The sequence below is a fragment of the Lepidochelys kempii genome, chromosome 4 (assembly GCF_965140285.1).
Source record: "Lepidochelys kempii isolate rLepKem1 chromosome 4, rLepKem1.hap1, whole genome shotgun sequence".
NCBI classification, from domain to species: Eukaryota; Metazoa; Chordata; order Testudines; family Cheloniidae; genus Lepidochelys; species Lepidochelys kempii.
The window spans coordinates 51601624-51621650 of NC_136383.1; the positions used below are offsets into that span (position 1 = coordinate 51601624).

Consider the following 20027-nt stretch of genomic DNA (forward strand, 5'->3'; position numbering starts at 1 on the left):
CTATTTGCATTTGATAGAAGGGTGATTCAGAACTGAATGTGATATCTTTGGTATTTTATGCTGAACTGTATAACAATTTTCTCTATTGGCTTTATATAGATTTTGAACAAGATAGAGGCCGATATGGATCCTTGCAGGCCTAGATAGGTAAGAGTTCTGGCAATGGAGGAGCAGGGAGCTGTGATAGACATCCGAGCATAGTCTGAAAGGAATGACTGAAGTAATCTTAGCGTGAACCCACTAACCACTATCACATTTCTGAGAGGAGGCATCAGGATTCCAGGGCTGACCATATCAGATGCTGAGGAAAAATTCAGTAACTTACTCCTGGGGGGAATTCAGCACCAAAAAATTAAAAATTCTGCAAAATTCTGCATATTTTATTTGTCAAAATAACAATATAATCAGTTCAGTTTCAATTATTTAAAAAAAAATTCAAAATACCTGTCATCAAGTATGTCAATACAGACAACAGCAAAAAAGATTCCCCCATGAGTAGAGAGTTAAAGAAACTCCTACAACAACCCAGGGAGGTGATGGAGGGAGCTGTGTGGTGCCCTCCAAGCCCAGACACCTACACTCCCTTCCCCCGCGAGGCAAGCCACAGGGCACCCCCAGTCCCAGACACCAGCATTCTCCTCCGCCCCCCTCCCCCAGAGCCCAGCCATGGGGCAGCCCCAGTCACCAGCCCCCCAAAGCCTTTACTCCACACAGCTTCTTTACGGTCCTGCCAGGGGTCATAATGTGGTGCAGTACTGCCCTTCCTCACCCTATGCCAGAGCTGGCTGGGTCTCCCAGGTCCTCGCCCATCCCCGGGAGAATAAGGATCAAAGAACAGGCAGCCTCCAACCCTATCGGGTTGGGTACTCTGCTTACTGTGAGCTGGGCTCTGCAGAGTCCAGCAGGCCCTAGTGGAGGCCAGAAAATCTGCAGGGAAATAGGTAATTCTGCAAAATTCTGCACACCACAGTGGCACAAAACTCCCCCAGGAGTAACGAACATGAATATGGATGTATGGCTCGTGTCCATGGCCAAGAGAAAATCATCAATTAGTATCACCACCAGCACCAAACAGAAGCTTTTTAAACTTAGAATCAGCTGCAAAGGGAAACTGACAAAGATTAGGCTCACACAATCTTACAGATCGCTACATGTATAAAGTATTAGCCTTTGCTTGTTGATGTTAACCTGGCTGTAGAGACAGGGAAGGGTGAGACGGAGAGGGAAAGAGAGAGAGAATGAACAAGTAGAGAGGAAATGGAAGTACAGAGCACACAGATAAATGAATGAGAAAAAAAGGGGAGAGAAAAGAAAGATATATGACAGATCAGAGCAATGAAGAAATGACAAGCAAAAAAGGGAGAAAAAGAAAAACTGCAGAGCACAGAGTGACGACAGAAGGAGGAAGAAAAAATGAGACAGAGAAAAAAAAAGACCAAAAAGGAGAGAGAGAGAAAGAGAGAGAGAGAAATGACAAGGTAGACAGACAAAGAATATATGGACATGTCAAGATTCACTTAAAGGGAGATGAGGGATTACTTATAGATGTGGGGAGGAAAGGATTAGTGGGAAAGGAGACTGCCTAGCTCATGAAGTCAGATATAACTGAGTAAAACTGTAAAAATGGATCAAACTTTTTAAAAAGGCATGAGAGGGGAAAGCTAACCATTCTATACAAACCCAAGAAGTGTACACAATGAGACAGCTGTATCCAATCTTCATGTTTTAAAGGTATTGTTGTAACAAAGACACATAGGTGCAATAGAAAAATGGTCAGAGATTTAAAGTGCCATCGTCCACAGACTACTCAAGGTATTATTAAAAAAATACCCACACAGAAGGATAGTATATTGCTAACATGTAGCACTGCAAGAGCAAGAGAAAAAAAACAAATATTTTGTCTGCACAGCAGACAGTTGGGATAGACAATGGCAATAAAAGCATTGAACTCTTTCCTGGATGTTCCTATAGACCACCTGCACAGTCAGATAAATCAGGAAATTTGGGGGGCATTTGTTTGGTTTTTTTAAAGCACTAGATTATATACTGTAAGGAACAATCCTGCATTCGCAAGGGGACAGATTACATGAACTAATAGGTCTTTTCTATAATTCCATAATTTTATTGTATACTCCTTCTGTACCAAATAAGCAGCCAAGTACCCAGCACTTGGATACAGCTGACAGTGCAGAAATAGGCCTTGTCTGAAACGAATATGGTTTCTGTGCAGGTAGACGGAAGGTATTGGAATGTGGAAAAGCATTAAACAGGGCTATCCCTCATAATGAGTCTTCACAAGGCTGGCTCAGGGTATAAGGAGCTAGAGGTCATTTGAAACTCAGGCTTCTTGCATGACAATGCACTACATTGTCTGACAAACCAACTGGGCAAAATAATGGACTCATTCAGTCCTTTTGTGACATTTGAAAATGGCGTCCCTTTTCTATTATAAGGAAAGCAAGCCCCCTCCCCCAGTGCCAACTTTTACGCAGCTTCTTTTTTGCTTCTTCTGTTAAAACATTCCAGTGGTAACGCATGCAGATGTACTGCAAATGGGGGTGTGGGGGGTGAAGTCACTGCAGACATATCTGCATGAGTTAATGAACTGCATCTGTGTTAACACAATAGTGACAGACTGCATTCCCATAATATCATAACAACTCTAATTAGCAAATATCATTTTAATGCCAAAATACCAATGGGACTAGAACAAACAAACAATAATGAACTACTGCTATAATTGTAAGCCATCCTCTCAAGGCCAGTATACCAAAATGGAATACAAGATTAATGACAAGAGGTTAGAACAAATGCTAATGTAGTTTCATTGCAAAGGAAGTGATTTCTCTTGGATAAACTACATATAACATACAGAACCTAGTAATTGTGCAAGTACGATTCTGCGCAACAGCTAACACAGGGCCTCAGATAACGGGAGGGTGAAAAGGAGGAAAGAAGTCAATAGGTTAGGAAAGTTTGGGTCAATAAAAGTTACAAGCTATCCCTCAGTGAGCCTACTTTAATGAACTGACCAGATGCTCTCTCAGGGCCTAATCCATCCCGTTGAATTCAGTGGGAATCTTCTCATAGAGTTCAATGGGTTTTGGATCAGGTGATCACACCATTAGTGTAAGATAAAAGATTCAAATTAAAATGAGAGGCAAGTTCTCAGTAAGTCAGAAAAAAAAAAAACAATTTTCTTGGGAAATTCATGGAGGATGGGTCCATCAATGGCTATTAGCCAGGATGGGCAGGGATGGTGTCCTTAGCCTCTGTTTGCCAGAAGTTGGGAATGGGCAACAAGGAATGGATCACTTGATGATTACCTGTTCTGTTCATTCCCTCTGGGGCACCTGACACTGGCCACTATTGGAAGACAGGATACTGGGCTAGACGGATCTTTGGTCTGATCCAGTACGGCTGTTCTTATGGAAAAATTGGGGAAAACGTTGGAGCAACTGGGAGCAATGAATTTTATCCACAGGGCTCTGGGTTGCAATAGATTAAAGGAGTAGTTTTTTCACCTCTGGGAACATAGAGTAGTGATTAAAGTTACTTTGGTGTTCTCTTCCTAGTCTCCATAGTCCAAACTCATCCCTGTTATATCCCTTTGAGTTACACAGGGATGAATTTGGCACTAGCTGTCTACATCACAAAGACACCTCACAATCAGACATAACTGACAGCCTCTACTAAAGAGAAGCACAAAACTGGAATACTAGGAGAGTTGTGAGTCAGGAGTGAGGTTCACTGGCAGAACTGAGTAGGGAAGTTTGTACAGTACCTATTTGCACTATGCTTAGCTCCAGGGCCATCTCTAGCTATTTTGGTGCCCTATGCAGCCCCCACACGGGGGTGGAGGGGTTGTGTGGGGCCCCACCCCAGGCCTCCACTGTGATGCGGGAGGGCTGTGCCCAGGACACCGTGGGCAATGGGGAGGGGCCTGGCCACTTCCTGCAGGAAGTGGAGTGACCCAGCCCCAGCCTGCTCTGCTCCCCTGGCTCCCAGGCTTGGGGGGAAACCAGCACTCGCCGGTGGCACGGCTGGGAACCAGGGGAGCAGAGCAGGCTGGGGCCGGGTGGCTGTCTTACCGGTGAGTGCAGGTCTGACCACGTCTGGAGTCCGCAGGGGAGTGGGGGCGGGGCTAGGGCGGAGCAGGGGCAGGAAGAGGCGGGACTAGGGCACGGGGGGGGGTCCTGGGGAAGAGCCAGAGCAGGGGCTGGAGCAGCACACAGGTGCCCCAAATTTCCTGGTGCCCTACGCAGGTACGTACTTTGCATATGCGTAAGGACGGCCCTGCTTAGCTCAAGCCAGACATTATGGACCCCACTTTTAGTGCTCATTAAAGTAAGTATTTTCTAACGTCCCTAAGTGACTTAGGAGCACAAGTCCCACAGAAAGACAGTGGGACTTATCCCCCTAACTCAGGCACTTTTGAAAATCCAACCGTAAATCCACTCAACATTTTATTATATATATTTAATGTGAATATTCTCAGAAATATTTGTACTGAGTTCAACAGACTATCTAAAATCCAGACCCAAAAACACACAAAGCATAAATAATTAACTATCTTACTAAAAAAGAAAAGGAGTACTTGTGGCACCTATCAAATTTATTTGAGCATAAGCTTTCGTGAGCTACAGCTTACTGCAATGTTAAAGGTCAGTTGTAAAACAACAAATAAAAATAAATACAATTCAATCTCAACCTCAGTAAAGGGATACATTTTCAACTGCAGCCTCTCTGTTTGCGTCCCCTGAAATAGGTCCCTAAATGTTTGCACTCACAAAAAAAATGTGCATGCCATTATCTGAATGTGAAAATGGGCATTTGTGCATACAAATCAGGTAGTTGGGACATCACTTGACTGGCATGCAGAAACAGATATTTGCACCAAAGATACACAGGATTTTTAAAAAATTTTTAAACAGGCATAAGATCAGAGACTGTGGCTGAAAATTTGGCCCTACACACAGTATACATTATTATATGTGCTGCAAATGCTAAATATCACAGGAAGAATGAGGCTGGAATGAAAGCCCTGACTCCAAATATATTTTACTTTGCTGGTTTAGGCACAGCCTTCATATGAGCTAAACAGTTTGTGTTTTTGATTATTTTTTTTAAAATAATAAATACGAACAACCTTCTCTTCAGCATTCACTGCATCTAAAGACAAGAAAATTCTGTTTATATTAAGAAGACTGAGAATTTCAAATACTTATTCCAGGCTTTTAGCTACAGTATTCAGAAAAATATTTACAAAAATTCTTTGAAGTATGGTATACCCAGCCATGGTTTTCCCTGTAATCCAAATACTACTTTTGTTCTACAGATCATGTATGTGAATTCTAATTTGCATATCTGTGCAAGCCCTAAAATTTAGTTTTAATACAATACAGGATTATAGGTGGAAGCAGGAGAAAGTGCATTACTAGTCCAAAGTACCTCTACCTGTATGTTCTAAAACACATTAAAAGAAATAGCTGGGCAGAGACCTTGATAGCGTGTGGGACAGAAGCACTGTTACTTCCAAAGAGTGATCTAGTAAAAGGGACTCCAGCACAGGAGACCAGAGATTACATTTTGCCTCCACTGAAGTCACTGCCAGTTTTGCTATTGACTTCAACGGAACAAGGATTTCACCCCAGGTTCTTAATGAAAAGAAGAATCATAATACTTGGCTTTTATTATAAAAGACAGAATATTTTGACAATCATCACTAACCCGTGACAGCCATTTCAAAAATCCAAAAAGTACCTCCCTCTTGTTGAGAGCTGGATGTCACTTTCCACATACAAAGGACACTAAAAATTAGTGATGACATGTACCGTAAATGCAGAATACAGTGGAATTCAGAGTACTTGACTCATGTATACATGCTGTTCAGAACAATTATGACATTCTAAATACATGTGGTGATTGGATCAAAATTTGTGAGGCATTCATATGCAGCATCACAATGTTGATGGCACCAGAGAGCCCATTGTGACATTTGTTCAATATTGTAAATTATGCTGATTTCAACTGGATTTACTTTATTCACACTAGGTATAGACTGCCATAGATAATATTTTATGAAAATTATGTACAGCAGCTAGCTGCTTTTCAAACCTAAACAACTGCTATTTTGTTTTAAATGAGGGGCGGCGGACACTCAAAGGCCTACTTGACAGGATGGATTACTATCCTGGAAAAATCTCTTTTAATGAACACATTTTTTCATACAAGTTCATTACTGAGAAGTGATAAAAGCTTCTGAACCTAGCAGAAATTCTAGATGCTTTGCTCTTCCATAATTTAAAAACAAACTATTCAAATGAAAAGTAAGCACATTCCAGCTAATCGCTTCTATACTGTACTTCAGACCAAGACAAATTAAAACAGACAATTAATAAAATCTTCATAATTTACAATGCAAATACGGAGAGTCTCGCTAGTACCGGTACTGACATTTTCTTCAAGAAAGTTTTTATTTCTGCAAGTAAACATGAAAAAACTACCTTGTTTCACTGAGGTTTGGTTTATGGACATGTAGCCAATGACCCAAGAACAAATTACATTTTAATACCGGTTAAAAATCTTCAGATTTACACATCAAAAGGTACTAAAAGCTGATCACCACTTGTGACTTTCAGATACTAGAGATGGGCGCAAACACAAAACCCAAAGTGCTAGGTTCAGATCAGAATTTGCAGCTCAACCTAGTCGTTAATGGGCCAAACCTAAACGCTCCTTAGGTCTGATTTGGATCAGATTAAGTTCAGATTTGGATCCAAATTTTGAACACACAAGTTCAAGATGGTTTGCATTTAGGGTTTTGGTTTGGCCCTTTATAAACGCTATGAAGTTTGGATCTGGGATTTTGAATCCCTCTTTTTTAAAAAACAGATATCAAATATTAAGTGTAAATTAAAAAGGGGTCAAGTAGGTTTGCATGAGTATTACCAATTTTGTGAATAAACAGAAGACTTCACTCTCCAGGCCTGTCAACCTGGCACTTTTCACTAACTCTACATTTATTTGAAAAATAAGAAATAGAAGAACAAACATTAACTTGACACCTTTTGCTAAAATATATAGCAGACTTTCACTAACCGGCCTTTTAAGTTTTGTCCCTCGTTTCTAAATATCAGACACATCAGGAAATAAAAAATCCTCAGCATGTCCTTCTGCACATTTCATTGGAATTAAAGTTGCCAGGCCTGTGGTGTTCACTTGGGGCCTGATCCAAAGCCTACTGAAATCAGTGGGAAGACTTCCAATGAGCTTTGGATCAGGCCTGTGACAGTGAGGATTTCAATACAGAGTTTGCAAAAAGAAAAGGAGTACTTGTGGCACCTTAGAGACTAACCAATTTATTAGAGCATAAGCTTTCGTGAGCTACAGCTCACTTCCTCAGATGCATATCGTGGAAACTGCAGCAGGCTTTATATATACACAGAGAATATGAAACAATACCTATTCCCACCCCACTGTCCTGCTGGTAATAGCTTATCTAAAGTGATCATCAGGTGGGCCATTTCCAGCACAAATCCAGGTTTTCTCACCCTCCACCCCCCCACACAAATTCACTCTCCTGCTGGTGATAGCCCATCCAAAGTGACAACTCTTTACACAATGTGCATGACAATCAAGTTGGGCTATTTCCTGCACAAATCCAGGTTTTCTCACATCCCCCCCACCCCCATACACACACAAACTCACTCTCCTGCTGGTAATAGCTCATCCAAACTGACCACTCTTCAAGTTAAAATCCAAGTTAAACCAGAACATCTGGGGGGGAGGGGGGGAGGAAAAAACAAGAGGAAACAGGCTACCTTGCATAATGACTTAGCCACTCCCAGTCTCTATTTAAGCCTAAATTAATAGTATCCAATTTGCAAATGAATTCCAATTCAGCAGTTTCTCGCTGGAGTCTGGATTTGAAGTTTTTTTGTTTTAAGATAGCGACCTTCATGTCTGTGATCGCGTGACCAGAGAGATTGAAGTGTTCTCCGACTGGTTTATGAATGTTATAATTCTTGACATCTGATTTGTGTCCATTTATTCTTTTACGCAGAGACTGTCCAGTTTGACCAATGTACATGGCAGAGGGGCATTGCTGGCACATGATGGCATATATCACATTGGTGGATGTGCAGGTGAACGAGCCTCTGATAGTGTGGCTGATGTTATTAGGCCCTGTGATGGTGTCCCCTGAATAGATATGTGGGCACAATTGGCAACAGGGTTTGTTGCAAGGATAAGTTCCTGGGTTAGTGGTTCTGTTGTGTGGTATGTGGTTGTTGGTGAGTATTTGCTTCAGGTTGCGGGGCTGTCTGTAGGCAAGGACTGGCCTGTCTCCCAAGCCTACAGACAGCCCCGCAACCTGAAGCAAATACTCACCAACAACCAAATAATTTAGAGGGAGAGAAGATAAGAGTTTCGGGTGGGGGGAAAGAGTTGAGAGATAATAGTGTAAAATAGTTGGGAAAAGAGGAAGTGATGTGGGATTGGGAGAAGGTGAAATAAGGGACAGTGGAATGGAGAATAGAGATGAAGAAAAGATGGGGCATGTAAGGCAGGAGAGAAGCAGCAAGTAAGAAAAACTGATGATAGCAGAGGAACTGAGACAGAAAACAATGGGGTAAAAAGAAGCCAAAACATTCTGAAGAGAATGTGTTAAAAAACCAAAGCTTGCTCTTAGAAGCATTTTCTTGTTCGTGAGGGACAGGAACCCACTACAATATACAGCAGGAAATGGTAACAGCTATAAGGAAAGCCAGAATTCACTTGCCCTTCAAAACCATCTTTGTTTCCACATTTTTCCATGGGGGAACCTTTTCATTTTCCCACTATGGGAGTTTAGTGTTTGCAGCACACACAGCAGACATGGCTGGCCTGAAAGCCCAATTCAACTTGCCCTGCACCTTGTGTCATCATTGACACCAAAGTAAAGTGAGTGTAAAATGCTAACAAGTCAAATTGGTAGCAGTTATGATTTTATACCCTTCTTACACTCAAGCCTTGGTGTTAATGATTATACCATATGCAGGGTATGGATAAATCAGTCCTTGGGTTTCCACTAGTTCCTCAGATATCAACTAGGCAGGTATCTAGGAGATAGCAAAACATCCCTACAATTATGTTTAATTAATAATTATTTTTCTTCTGTTTTAATAGGCCTGGCCCTAAAATACCTCTGTTTCAATTGTGCAGAGGACAGGGTTTTCCTAAGATAAGAGAGTAAACTGTTTTTCAGCATCACAAAACTAAAATGTTCATTGATTTTTGAGAAAATGTGAAAGAACGGAGTTTTGAATTTAATTTGAAAAATAAATGATCTTCAAGGCCTCAATGGTCTGACTGATCATAGTTTACAAGAATGTTTTTTAAAAGTTTCATTTCATTTAAGCCTATGGGATGGCAGAATCACACAGCTGAGTGTTCCTGATTAAGAAAGTAGCATTTCTAAGGGAAACCAAAGCAGTCCTTGAAAAGGAGTTTCTGAATAAGCTGCAAAGGTGCCAGGTAATATTAAAGAAGCTGTCCCAAGGTTAACTGATATAGTATTAGTATTTTTCTGAAAGCAGAGGGCACACACAGTAATAAATAATCTTTCTTTCATTCCTTTTGGACTTTAACCTTTAAATTTCAGAGTAACAGCCGTGTTAGTCTGTATTCGCAAAAAGAAAAGGAGTACTTGTGGCACCTTAGAGACTAACCAATTTATTTGAGCATAAGCTTTCGTGAGCTACAGCTCACTTCACTCCTTTTCTTTTTGCGAACCTTTAAATTGTTAGTAGATTTTTTTTTCTACCACTGTTTCCAAATAAACCACTATTTGCATGGGAAAACAGCTTAGTGCATTCTTTAAAAACAGGCAAGCCACTAATTGATTCAACATGTTGGCAGTTTTAAAGAAACTTATTAGACAGGAACAAATGGTGTATCCTATTTTGTGTTGAAATACCCTGAGCTTGACTTTAAGAGTACTTATATTTCTATATGTCAAGCTCTTATTATGTTGCCTGCTAAATAATCTTCAATACTTAAATAGGGAGTACAACCTAAACAGAAACTAAACCATATGCAGTTTATTGAGAAGTTTTAAGACTATTAGGAGCTCCTAATTTTAAAGATTAAAAAACATAAAAACCTTCTTCTGATCCAATCCACCCTCTCAAAAGCATATCATTTTGCTCCACCAAACAGTTAATCTCTTCATAGAGGACTGAGTGCAAGATGATCAAAATGTTCTGTCCAATAGCTGCACTATTATAATGTTAGTAATGAAGGAATTCTTTTACCTCTCATCCATCCTGGCTAGGTGATTGCAAAACATACAAATTTGATTAAAATATCCATGCTTTGTAACCTAATTATGTTCCAATTTACCCCCAGCACCACTAAGATTCAACTGGCATGAAAGAGCTGGGTATGATTAGTTACTGGCTGCAAACCAGAGATTCCACTAATAAGTGGCATGTTAGTCAGGCTCTTGGCATAAGAGACTAGTGGCCCCTGGCAGAAGACTTTGTCCCTAAAAATAAATCTGATTAGCTGATCTTTAAAACAACAATTTCAAAACAAACATTTTTATAAAAACAATGTTTTCATTATATAGCAATCCAGTGTTTGTTCTGGCTTTGCTGTTATTTCTGATGGCTATGTTTACCTTCCCTCTCTGATAGCACAAGTTGATTAATTCTTTGAACACCCATCTCCAGGCATCGAAGGTACACATGGGAAGGATGAGAAACCATAATTTGAGACAAATGTCTGCACCTGTATTTCATAAAATCAGATACTCCACAAGGTTTGGTCCCACAGATGAAAATAATTGCAAAAATGATGGTAGACACTGCATTCCCTACTTTGCAGAACCTCTTAGTAATTAAGAAATAATGTTATCCTTCACATCTTGAAGAGCTCAATCTCACCCACAGCCCCTGCCTGACATGGGCCACCGGATTTTAATGATCCAACAAAAAATGCTTACAGCTGCCTAACTGCCTTATAAAGGGACCACAGGTCCCATAAAATCCACAAAAGTGGCCAAAACTTCACAGCTTTCGAGCTTTTCCACCAGATTGAATGTTATTGTTTATAGGTCTTGGCAACCCGTCAATTTCTCTCCATGGCAGCAGTCAGAAGAGTATTTACGACCTGTACAGGTGCCCAGAAAAACACTTATCTTCTATGCACAAATGAAACATGAACCAAAAAGAAGAAGGGGTCAGAGGGACCCAGTGGCAGCTAACTCTTGGCCAGGATAACGGATACACAAACTGACCAAGAGGGTCCGTCCAGCCCACCCCAGCTCTCAGCTCAGCTCAGCCCAGATATTTGGGGAGAGCATGTCCCCCACCTCCCCAAGGCACCAAACTCCTGCCCTGGCGAGCGAAGCCTGCTGTAACACCACACTAGGTATCAGCAGGCATGGTCCCTGGTAAGGAGCGGGGTGGACGAAGGGGTCAAACTGGCCTTACTTAAAAGCGTCGCACGGGAGGGCCGCGTACCCCCCAGCAGGGATTTCTGCAGGCAGACCTTAGGGGCTCCGCCCGCTCCCACGCACCTGCATGCGGCATGGTGATGGTCTCGTTGGCGTTGCTGGAGCCCACGTTGAAGATCACCACGGCAGAGGCGTTCTGGGCGGCGGCGTGCCGGATCTTATCCTTGTACGTGCAGTTGCCCCTGGGGATCAGCGCGACCCAGCTCTTGCCCGGGCCCGGGGCGGCGAAGCGGGTGTGGGGGTCGCAGGCCAGGCGGTCGTGGGCGGAGGCGGTCATCACCACCTGGCCCCGGGCATCCTGCTTGGGCGAGTGCTCCCCGTAGCGCCCGCACTCGCTCTTCTCGCTGCGCAGCTCCAGGCTGCCGGCCGCCGGCTCGGCGTAGGTGATGTTCACGAAGGCCGTGTACCACTCCTCTTTCTCGGCCACCGTGAAGTCCAGGCAGAGCAGATGCACGAAGCAGAAGGAGAGCAGCCATGTTGAGAGGGCCAGGCTGCGGCACGCCTGGATCAGAGACACGGCCATCCTTCCTCGGCCTCCCCCCTCGCCGCCGGCCCGGCTGCGTGCGCGAGCGAGCGAGCGAGCACCGGAGCCTGCTCGGGGGGAGGCGGCGGCGGCTGCTCCCGCTGCTGGGATCCGGGCGCGCGAGGCAGGGGCGGGGGGGGGGGGGAAGCTCAGCGGCAATGCATTTCACGGGGGGCTTTCCCCTGCCTCTTAGCGCCTCGCTCCGCGGCTCTCTCCCCCTCTTCTCCCTTTCCACCCCGCCCCCCTCGGGCTCCTGCCCGGCTTTGCGGTCGCTTCCCTCTCCCTTTGGGGGCAGGGGGTGGGTGCAACTGTACGGGAGCTTGTGGGAGCCCCTTCAAAAGGGAGCGTTCTTGCTATATGGAGTGTGGGGGGGGGGGCTGCTTCTCGCCCTCCCCCGCTCCACCCCCTCGCCGGGTAGCTGTGCAGGCGGCTCGCCAGAGGAGATGCTGGCTCTGGGGGGGCGCGTGCAGGAGGGGCTTTGGCGTGATGTCGAGAGCCCTTGCGGCTGGGCTTTAATGGCGCTCAGCCTTCGAGGGGCAGCAGCGCCACCTGCCGGGAGACAGGCGGGACAGCGGCAGAACCAGTCTGGGAGCCGGTGGAGGGGAAGATACCAGACTCTAGGGCAGTAGCTTTCGACCCGTGGTCTGCGGACCCCTGCGGGGAGGGGGCAAAGGACTATGTCTAAGCCAGGGTCTGTGAAAGGTTGTCACCCTGGAGCAGTGGTTTTCAACCTGATGCCTGTAGACCAGGGGTGCTGCACACAGACTGTCTAAGATTTCCCAGGGGTCTGCACCTCCATTTGAAATTTGTAGGAGTCTACCACTGGCAAAGGTTGAAAACCACTCTAGCAGAAAGTCTGGGAGAAAATTGAAGTTTAGGATTAGAGACTTTAAAAATCACTTTTTGGACCCGGTTATTTTAATTAATTTACTTGTTTTCCTACCTGTGATCAATGAGAATTTTTCTTGATTGGTAAATTATCCATAACTACCCACAGTGGGGTCACTGTCCTCTTCCTCTGAAGCATCTGCTACTAGCCCCTGTCAGAGACAGCACACTGGATTGGATGGCCCACCGCTCTGACCTGTTATAACAGTTCCGATGTTCCTAAGAAAAGAAAGCAATAAAGGACAGTTTGCCACTGAATTTCTGTTTTATTATATGGATCTCTAACAATAAACAAGTGTGTGCTATGCTGTTACATGAGAGAAGCATTTATGTATGTATATGCATGTATATTTATAGTGAGGTGTGTGTATGCATACATTTGGAAACAAACATTGTTTCAAAACAGAACAGACTTGCACAATAAACAGATTTAAACACAAAAACAAGTAGGTCAACTATTGACACAAATATAAAGAATGTTTAGTGTGAAACTTAAAAAAAAAAAAAAAACAACCCAGAACTTCTGAGGCAACAGCAATTAAAATTGGTGAGTCAAGCACAAAGAGCGGGGCAAAAAAGGAATGGGTAAAATCCTGGACCTGCTGTAGTCAATGTTTTGGAACTCTGATTCTTTATTATGTATAATAATTGGAATTAAAATACTCACAGGGAGTAAGTATGTAGTCAATATTCTGATCTCTTTCACACCAGTATGAAAAAAGTGTTAAACCACAACTGAGTCATTCTGTATCTACTCCAATGCAAATGAGATCAGAATCTGTTGCATATAAGGAGAAAAAGTTACATTTTGCAATGCCCATTTATTCTTTATTGTAAACAGATAGCTGACATGATGAACATATATGGTCTGTTTTAATCTTCTTGTGGCTAAACTCTGCTGTTGCCCTGTGACTTACATGGGACTTGTACATGTAAACTGATGGCAGTATTTGACTTTTAAGTTATGTTGCTACATGGTTACGTTGAATGTGGGCAGAGTATATACCCGACCAGTAACATATCTGTGGTGCTTCAGAAGGGCTGATTTCCCAAAATGGGGAAGAGTATGATCAAAATTGGTTGGGAGGGGGAAAAAAAATCACAAAAGGGTGAATAAAAATTGGGAGTTGTTTAAGAAGAATCATAGAACCGGAAGGGACCTTGAGAGGTCATCTAGTCCAGTCCCCTGCACTCAGGGCAGGGCTAAGTATTATCTAGACCAGAGGTGGCCAAACTATGGCCCGGGGGCCACATCTGGCCCTCCAGACATTTTAATCCAGCCTTCGAGCTCCTGTCAGGAAGCAGGGTCAAAGTCTTGCCCCACTCCGCATGGCTCCCGAAGCAGCGGCACGTCTCCAGTCTGGCTCCTATGCATGGGGCAGCCAGGGGGCTCTGCATGCTTCCCCCATCCCAAGCACCACCCCTGCAGCTCCCATTGGCCGGGAACCGCAGCCTGTGCACAGGGTAGCATGTATCTGCATAGGAGTCGGAGCGGGGACATGCCACTGTTTCTGGAAGCTGCTTGAGATAAGCGCTGCCCGGAGCCTGCTCCCCTGACCCTCTCCTGTGCTCCAGCCCCGGTCCCCTTCCTGCCCTCTGAACCCCTTGGTCCCAGCCCGGAGCACCCTCCTGCACCCCCAACTCCTCATCACCAGCCCCACCCCAGAGCTCACTTCCCCAACTGGAGCCCTCACGCCTTCCTGCACCCCAACCCCCAATTTCCTGAGCATGCATGGCCCACCATACAATTTCCATACCCAGATGTGGCCCTCAGGCCAAAAAGTTTGCTCACCCCTGATCTAGACCATCCCTGACAGGTATTTGTCCAATCTGCTCTTACAAATCCCCAATAATGGAGATTCCACAAGCTCCCTAGGCTTAACCACTCTGACAGTTAGGAAGGTTTTCCTAATGTCCAACCTAAATCACCCTTTATTAGAGTTTATTAGGTGACCAAAAATCCACAATCAAGTAACAGAACAATTTTGGGTAGAAGCCCATCATTGTTCAGTATAGAAGTGAAGGCAGTAACTGGGGGAAGGATATAACATAGAAAAAGAGGAAGTACATACCAACCACTATATTAGAAGTTATGAAGTACAGAAAATTGATTCAGGGAAGCTAAATACATCAGTGGAAAAATCCAGACCTGGCAGGGCTAAGCACAATAAGACTGAGATTTTAAAAGTATATTTGTAAGCATTTCTTTTGTTCCTATGGTATAGGCCCCCTTACTAGATCTAGATGGTAAGAATGTTGATAATGATGCAGAAAAGGCAAAAAAAAAAAGTGTTCAAGTATATATTTATGTTCTGTATTTGGAAAGAATCAGGACAATGAACTTGTATCACATTGGGTAATGAAGTACTTTCCTGCTCATTAATAATTAAAGATGATGATAAACATTTTTAAACCAAAAGGTCCAGACACCTTAACACACAAAAATCCTAAAAGACTTGGCTGAGGAGATCTCTTATCCTCTGATTTTAATTTTTTAATAAATCTTGGATTACCAGGGAAATTTCAGAAGACAGAGTATGCTAGAGTTATGCCAATATTCAGGAAAGGGTAAGTGGGATGACCCATGTAATTATAGGCTGGCTAGTCCTAAGAAAAATCATGGAAAAGAATAAGAGGATGGGAATATACTTAGTGCCAGTCAACATGATTTTATAGAAAATAGGTCTTGTCAGACAAAATTTAATTTTTTGGTGAGATTACAATTTTGCTTGATAAAGACAACTGCATAGCTGTAATTTCCTTAAACTTCTATAAGGCAGTTGCCTTTGTACCACATGACAGTCTTATTACAAATTTCTCATTATTCAATAAATAAAGCAGACAGATTAATAACTGACTAAGATTAATAAACACTTTATACAGCAGTGGTGTTCAGTTATATTTTCTGAGGGGCCAGGTAAAGCAATGTTCAGATCTTGGAGAGGTAAAGAGCTGTTCAGGTGTTTGCTCCCTAGAGACAGCACATAAATTCTTCACCCATCAGACAGGGATTGGCAACTAATGGCATGCATGCCAGAGATTGTACATTGGCTGGTTTTTGAATGGCACGCAGACTGAGAGTCCCATCAGGGCAGGTTTTGAGCTGCACTTCAGTATATTTTCCCCTCTGATTACCATCATGCCAAGTTAAAGTCTGTTTATCTGAATTTCAAATAACCCAAAATCCTGATTATTCAGATGAGCAGTATGTCCCCCATGCTCATTTTCTGTCCCAAGGGAAGAGAGAGGGAGGGGAGTAGCTGCAGAAGACAGGGGCCTCCTTAGTACTGCTTGAGTGCGGGAAGCTGGGAGGAAGACCAGACGGTGGGGGATTTGGAGGAGATCCAGGGGACTACTCCACCCAGATCCTGTCCCATTCTTGCCACCCCTGACTCCTGCTCCCAGCTGGATAGTCTCTTTTAAGGACAGCCCTGTTACCTGGCTCCATCTCCAACCATGGACAGCTCAAGCTCCCAGCTCAAGCTCCGCCCTCAGCTCTTAGTCGCTCAGACCAGGGATGGTCCCACTACTCAGCTCTGGCTGGCCCATGGCTCCCAGCAGCTCCAGCTCCTGCACTCCCCTTGTAGTCCTGGCTGCAGTGGTTCCACCCTGACACACATGTGAGCATTCCTACCCCACCCAGGCCAGCAACTGCCAGCTCAGAGGATGCTCTGCAGTCAGGGAAGGAAAGAGGCCACCTGGCAGAAGAGCTCAGTGACTGGAGCCACTTGCTGGGTCTTTCGTTATGCCTACCAGGAATCAGCTGTTCCCCTTCCTGCTGGGGGCCCTGAGCCCTTCCTGCTGGGGGCCCTGCTATCCGGCTCTAGCTTGCCCCAGGTCCCGGCAGCCAGTGGGGATGCTGCAGTCAGGACCATCAGGAGAGTGGGGGGGGGGGCAGAGCCACTGGGAGCCCAGGAAGGAGCTGGAGTGAGGTAGGGTGGCTGCCCTTATGGCAGAGCTCCCAGCTAAAACCCAGTGGGCCAAATGGAAGGCCCTACCAGGCTGGATCTGGCTAATTGAAGAATAATGTTATACAGCATTGGTGAAAATGATACTGGAATACTGTGTCCATTTCTACTGTTCACATTTTTAAAAGGATGTTGAAAAATGTGGAAGGGTGCAGAGAACAGCCATACAAAAAATTCCAAGATGAGAGAAAAAACCCTACAGTGAAAGACTTCAGGAGCTCAATCAGGAATTTTTTAAATCAGAAATAAGTTTGAGACGTGAGTTGATTAGAGGGTATACTTGAAATAACTTCACAGAAGAAAAAAAAAAGCCAAACAGGTACTAAAAGGCTCTTTAATCTAGCAGAGAAAGGAATAACAAGAACCATTGGTTGGAAGCTAGAACCAGACGCCTCAAGTTAGGAAAAAGGCACTTTTTTTTTTTTAAACATTCAGGGTTATTAACCATTGGAACAAACTATCAAATGAAGTGGTGGATTCTCCATCTTTTGGAGTCTTTTAAATCAAGTGTATATGCTTTTCTGGAAGACTTGCTTTAGTCAAACAAGACTCAATACAGAAGTAACTGGGTCAAGTTCTTTGGTCTATATTATATAGCAGGTCAGACTACATTAAATGGCCCGTTCTTGCCTCAAAAATCTGTCAGTCTAGGAGTAAAGACAGCAAGACTTGATTATTCCCAGTACCTTACTTTAAAATAAATAATTATTAATTTGACCTACTGTAATTCAATGTTGAATAATAGAGAAGTGAAAATGTACAGCAATTCTACTTAACATTTTATTTTTTGTGTTGCCAAGATCATTCTGAACTCTCCTTCTGTCTAGCTCCTTAAAATACCATTCTTGCTCTGGGATAGGAATATAATACCATTCACTAGATATCAAGCCATCCTTACCATTCCTCCCAAGCCTGCAAATTATTTTGCCACTAACCTTACCCTACCCTATGCTCTCTCCTCCAAAAAAAAAAGACTGACCTTTGTTCCACTCACCTCCTCGCAGAAATGTAAAGCAAGTGACTCTTGTCCTGCATGATGAAATACCACTTTGCATTAATGTGAATGAACAGCACAGGCTCAGGACTTATCTATGCAGGGAGAAAGCCTACAGTAGTTAGTGCAAAGTACTTGCCTACTACTCCACACCAACTCAGTATATGGATACTAAAAGGGCTTTTGTGCAGAGTAGCTTAATATACTTTGGAAGTTCATTAAGCTACTGTGTACAAAGGCACTTTTAGTAAACAGTAAGAGTGTTCACCTAGCTAAGCCAGCCAAGGGTACTCTTAATGTTCAGTAAGAGAGTATCCATACTGGGAGTTAGGGTGTAGTAAGCAGTGTGCTTTAAATTCACACAGTCACTTATTGAACACTAACTTCCCTGTGTAGATAAGCCCTCCATTTTTATAATGGGGTCCTGAAAACCAGGAATGTCCCTGTTCGCATGGTCTGTACCAGTCATTTTTACAGTGTCTGGTACTTTTCTTTTTTATACTCCGGTAGACTTATGGACACCTTAAGGAGTCATTGGCCAGCTGAATTGCTGAAATTGCAGCAGAGCTTTTCATTTAGCTGTTCTCAATTCAGCCCTTGAGCAGACACGGTTAATTTGGAACCCTGTAATGTGAATTGTTAGTTCAAATTATTCCTTCTAACATGTATTACTTTGCATTTGTCATCCATGAATTTCATTTTCCACTGTGCTGCCAATCCACCTACCTTGTCCAGTTCCTCTGAAATTCTTCATAGTCTTCTCTAGTCTTGACTAAATTAAATAATTTTGTTTCATCTGCAAATTTTGCCACATCACTTATCACTTTTTTATCTGTACATTAGTATCAATATGTACCATTACTGGGGCTCCTCCCTAACACTATCCAGAATTATTATCTACATAAAGAATTATTCGTAGTACTTCATATTAAGTGTGTGTTTGGACATCTAGAGGTCCTCCCACACTGGACTTCTGCTGCAACAGAAGGGGAGCACTGCTGATGGTGCTGTGTTCTTTGCATAGGTACCAACATTTAGAAAAGTTTTGCAAGAAAAGACAATTGTCTGAATAAGGTGTGGTTCTGGGGACCAGTAGGTCCCCAGCCATTGTAAGGTGCTCTGTGTATTCTGGTGAGTTATAGGACTAAGGGTTTGTCTCCACTACCAGTGGGATTGACGCTGCGGTGATCGATCCACCGGGGGTTGATTTAGCGGGTCTAGTGAAGACCCACTAAATTGACCACCGATCGCTCTCCCATCCACTCCGGTACCCCACTAGAACAAGAAGAGTAAGGGTATGTCTACACTACCCGCCGGATCGGCGGGCAGCGATCGATCCAGCGGGGATCAATTTATTGCGTCTAGTCTAGATGCGATAAATCGACCCCCGAGCGCTCTCCTGTCGAGTCCTGTACTCCACCGCCACGAGAGGCGCAGGCAGAGTCTATGGGGAAGTGGCAGCAGTCGACTCACCGTAGTGAAGACACTACGGTGAGTAAGTCTAAGTACATTGACTTCAGCTATGTTATTCATGTAGCTGTGTGGACCCCGTGGTAAGTAAATTAAGCTACATCGACTTGAGTTACGCTACTAATGTAACTCAAATTGTGTAGCTTAGATCAACTTTTGCCCGTAGTGTAGACCTGCCCTAAGATAGCACTTCACTAACAATAACTATTCAATTGTCACAGCTTCTCTGTGGCTCATATTTATGAAATGAGAATAGTCATACTTATCGACAGTACCGCATAGAGAAGCTAAGGCCAGCATATCCAAAATTTGGGTGTATAAAATAAGGCACTTAAATCCATATACAGAGTGGACTGATTTTCAGGAGATGCTGAACACCTGCAGTTTCAAATTAAACCCACAAGAGCTGCAGTAGCTCAGCCCCACTGGATTTAGTTGCCTTAATTTAAGCACTCAACATTGATAGTTATAAACTATTTGATTTGAATTAGTCTTGACAAGAATCTTCATAAGGGGCTACAAACTTTCTTTTAAAAAAAGAAAGAAAAGGAAATGTAGACTCTCCTTTAGATTTCCAAGTCCCCTGTATCGTGGCGTGATGTTGGCAGACCAGATGCCAGTGGTGCTGGAACAGTTTTTGGAGTGGGGGTGCTGAGCTGCACCCCTCTTACCCCGTCCATGTCC

General features: G+C 43.6%; 1 protein-coding gene and 1 long non-coding RNA gene across 4 annotated transcripts in view; both read right to left on the minus strand.

Moving 5' to 3' along the window:
• RNF150 (ring finger protein 150) overlaps positions 1-12471 on the minus strand; it is a 204072-nt gene extending 191601 nt beyond the window's left edge. For all 3 annotated transcript variants that reach the window (XM_073341206.2, XM_073341207.2, XM_073341205.2), the window contains exon 1: positions 11564-12471. In XM_073341206.2, the coding sequence (XP_073197307.1) occupies positions 11564-12023 (460 nt within the window). In that variant the 5' untranslated portion in view covers positions 12024-12471. The remainder of the gene's footprint in view (positions 1-11563) is intronic.
• A 402-nt stretch (positions 12472-12873) lies between these two features.
• Positions 12874-20027, minus strand: part of LOC140910417 (uncharacterized) — a 28855-nt gene continuing 21701 nt past the window's right edge. The window contains exon 3 of the long non-coding RNA XR_012158577.2: positions 12874-13130. This is a non-coding gene — a long non-coding RNA (uncharacterized LOC140910417). The remainder of the gene's footprint in view (positions 13131-20027) is intronic.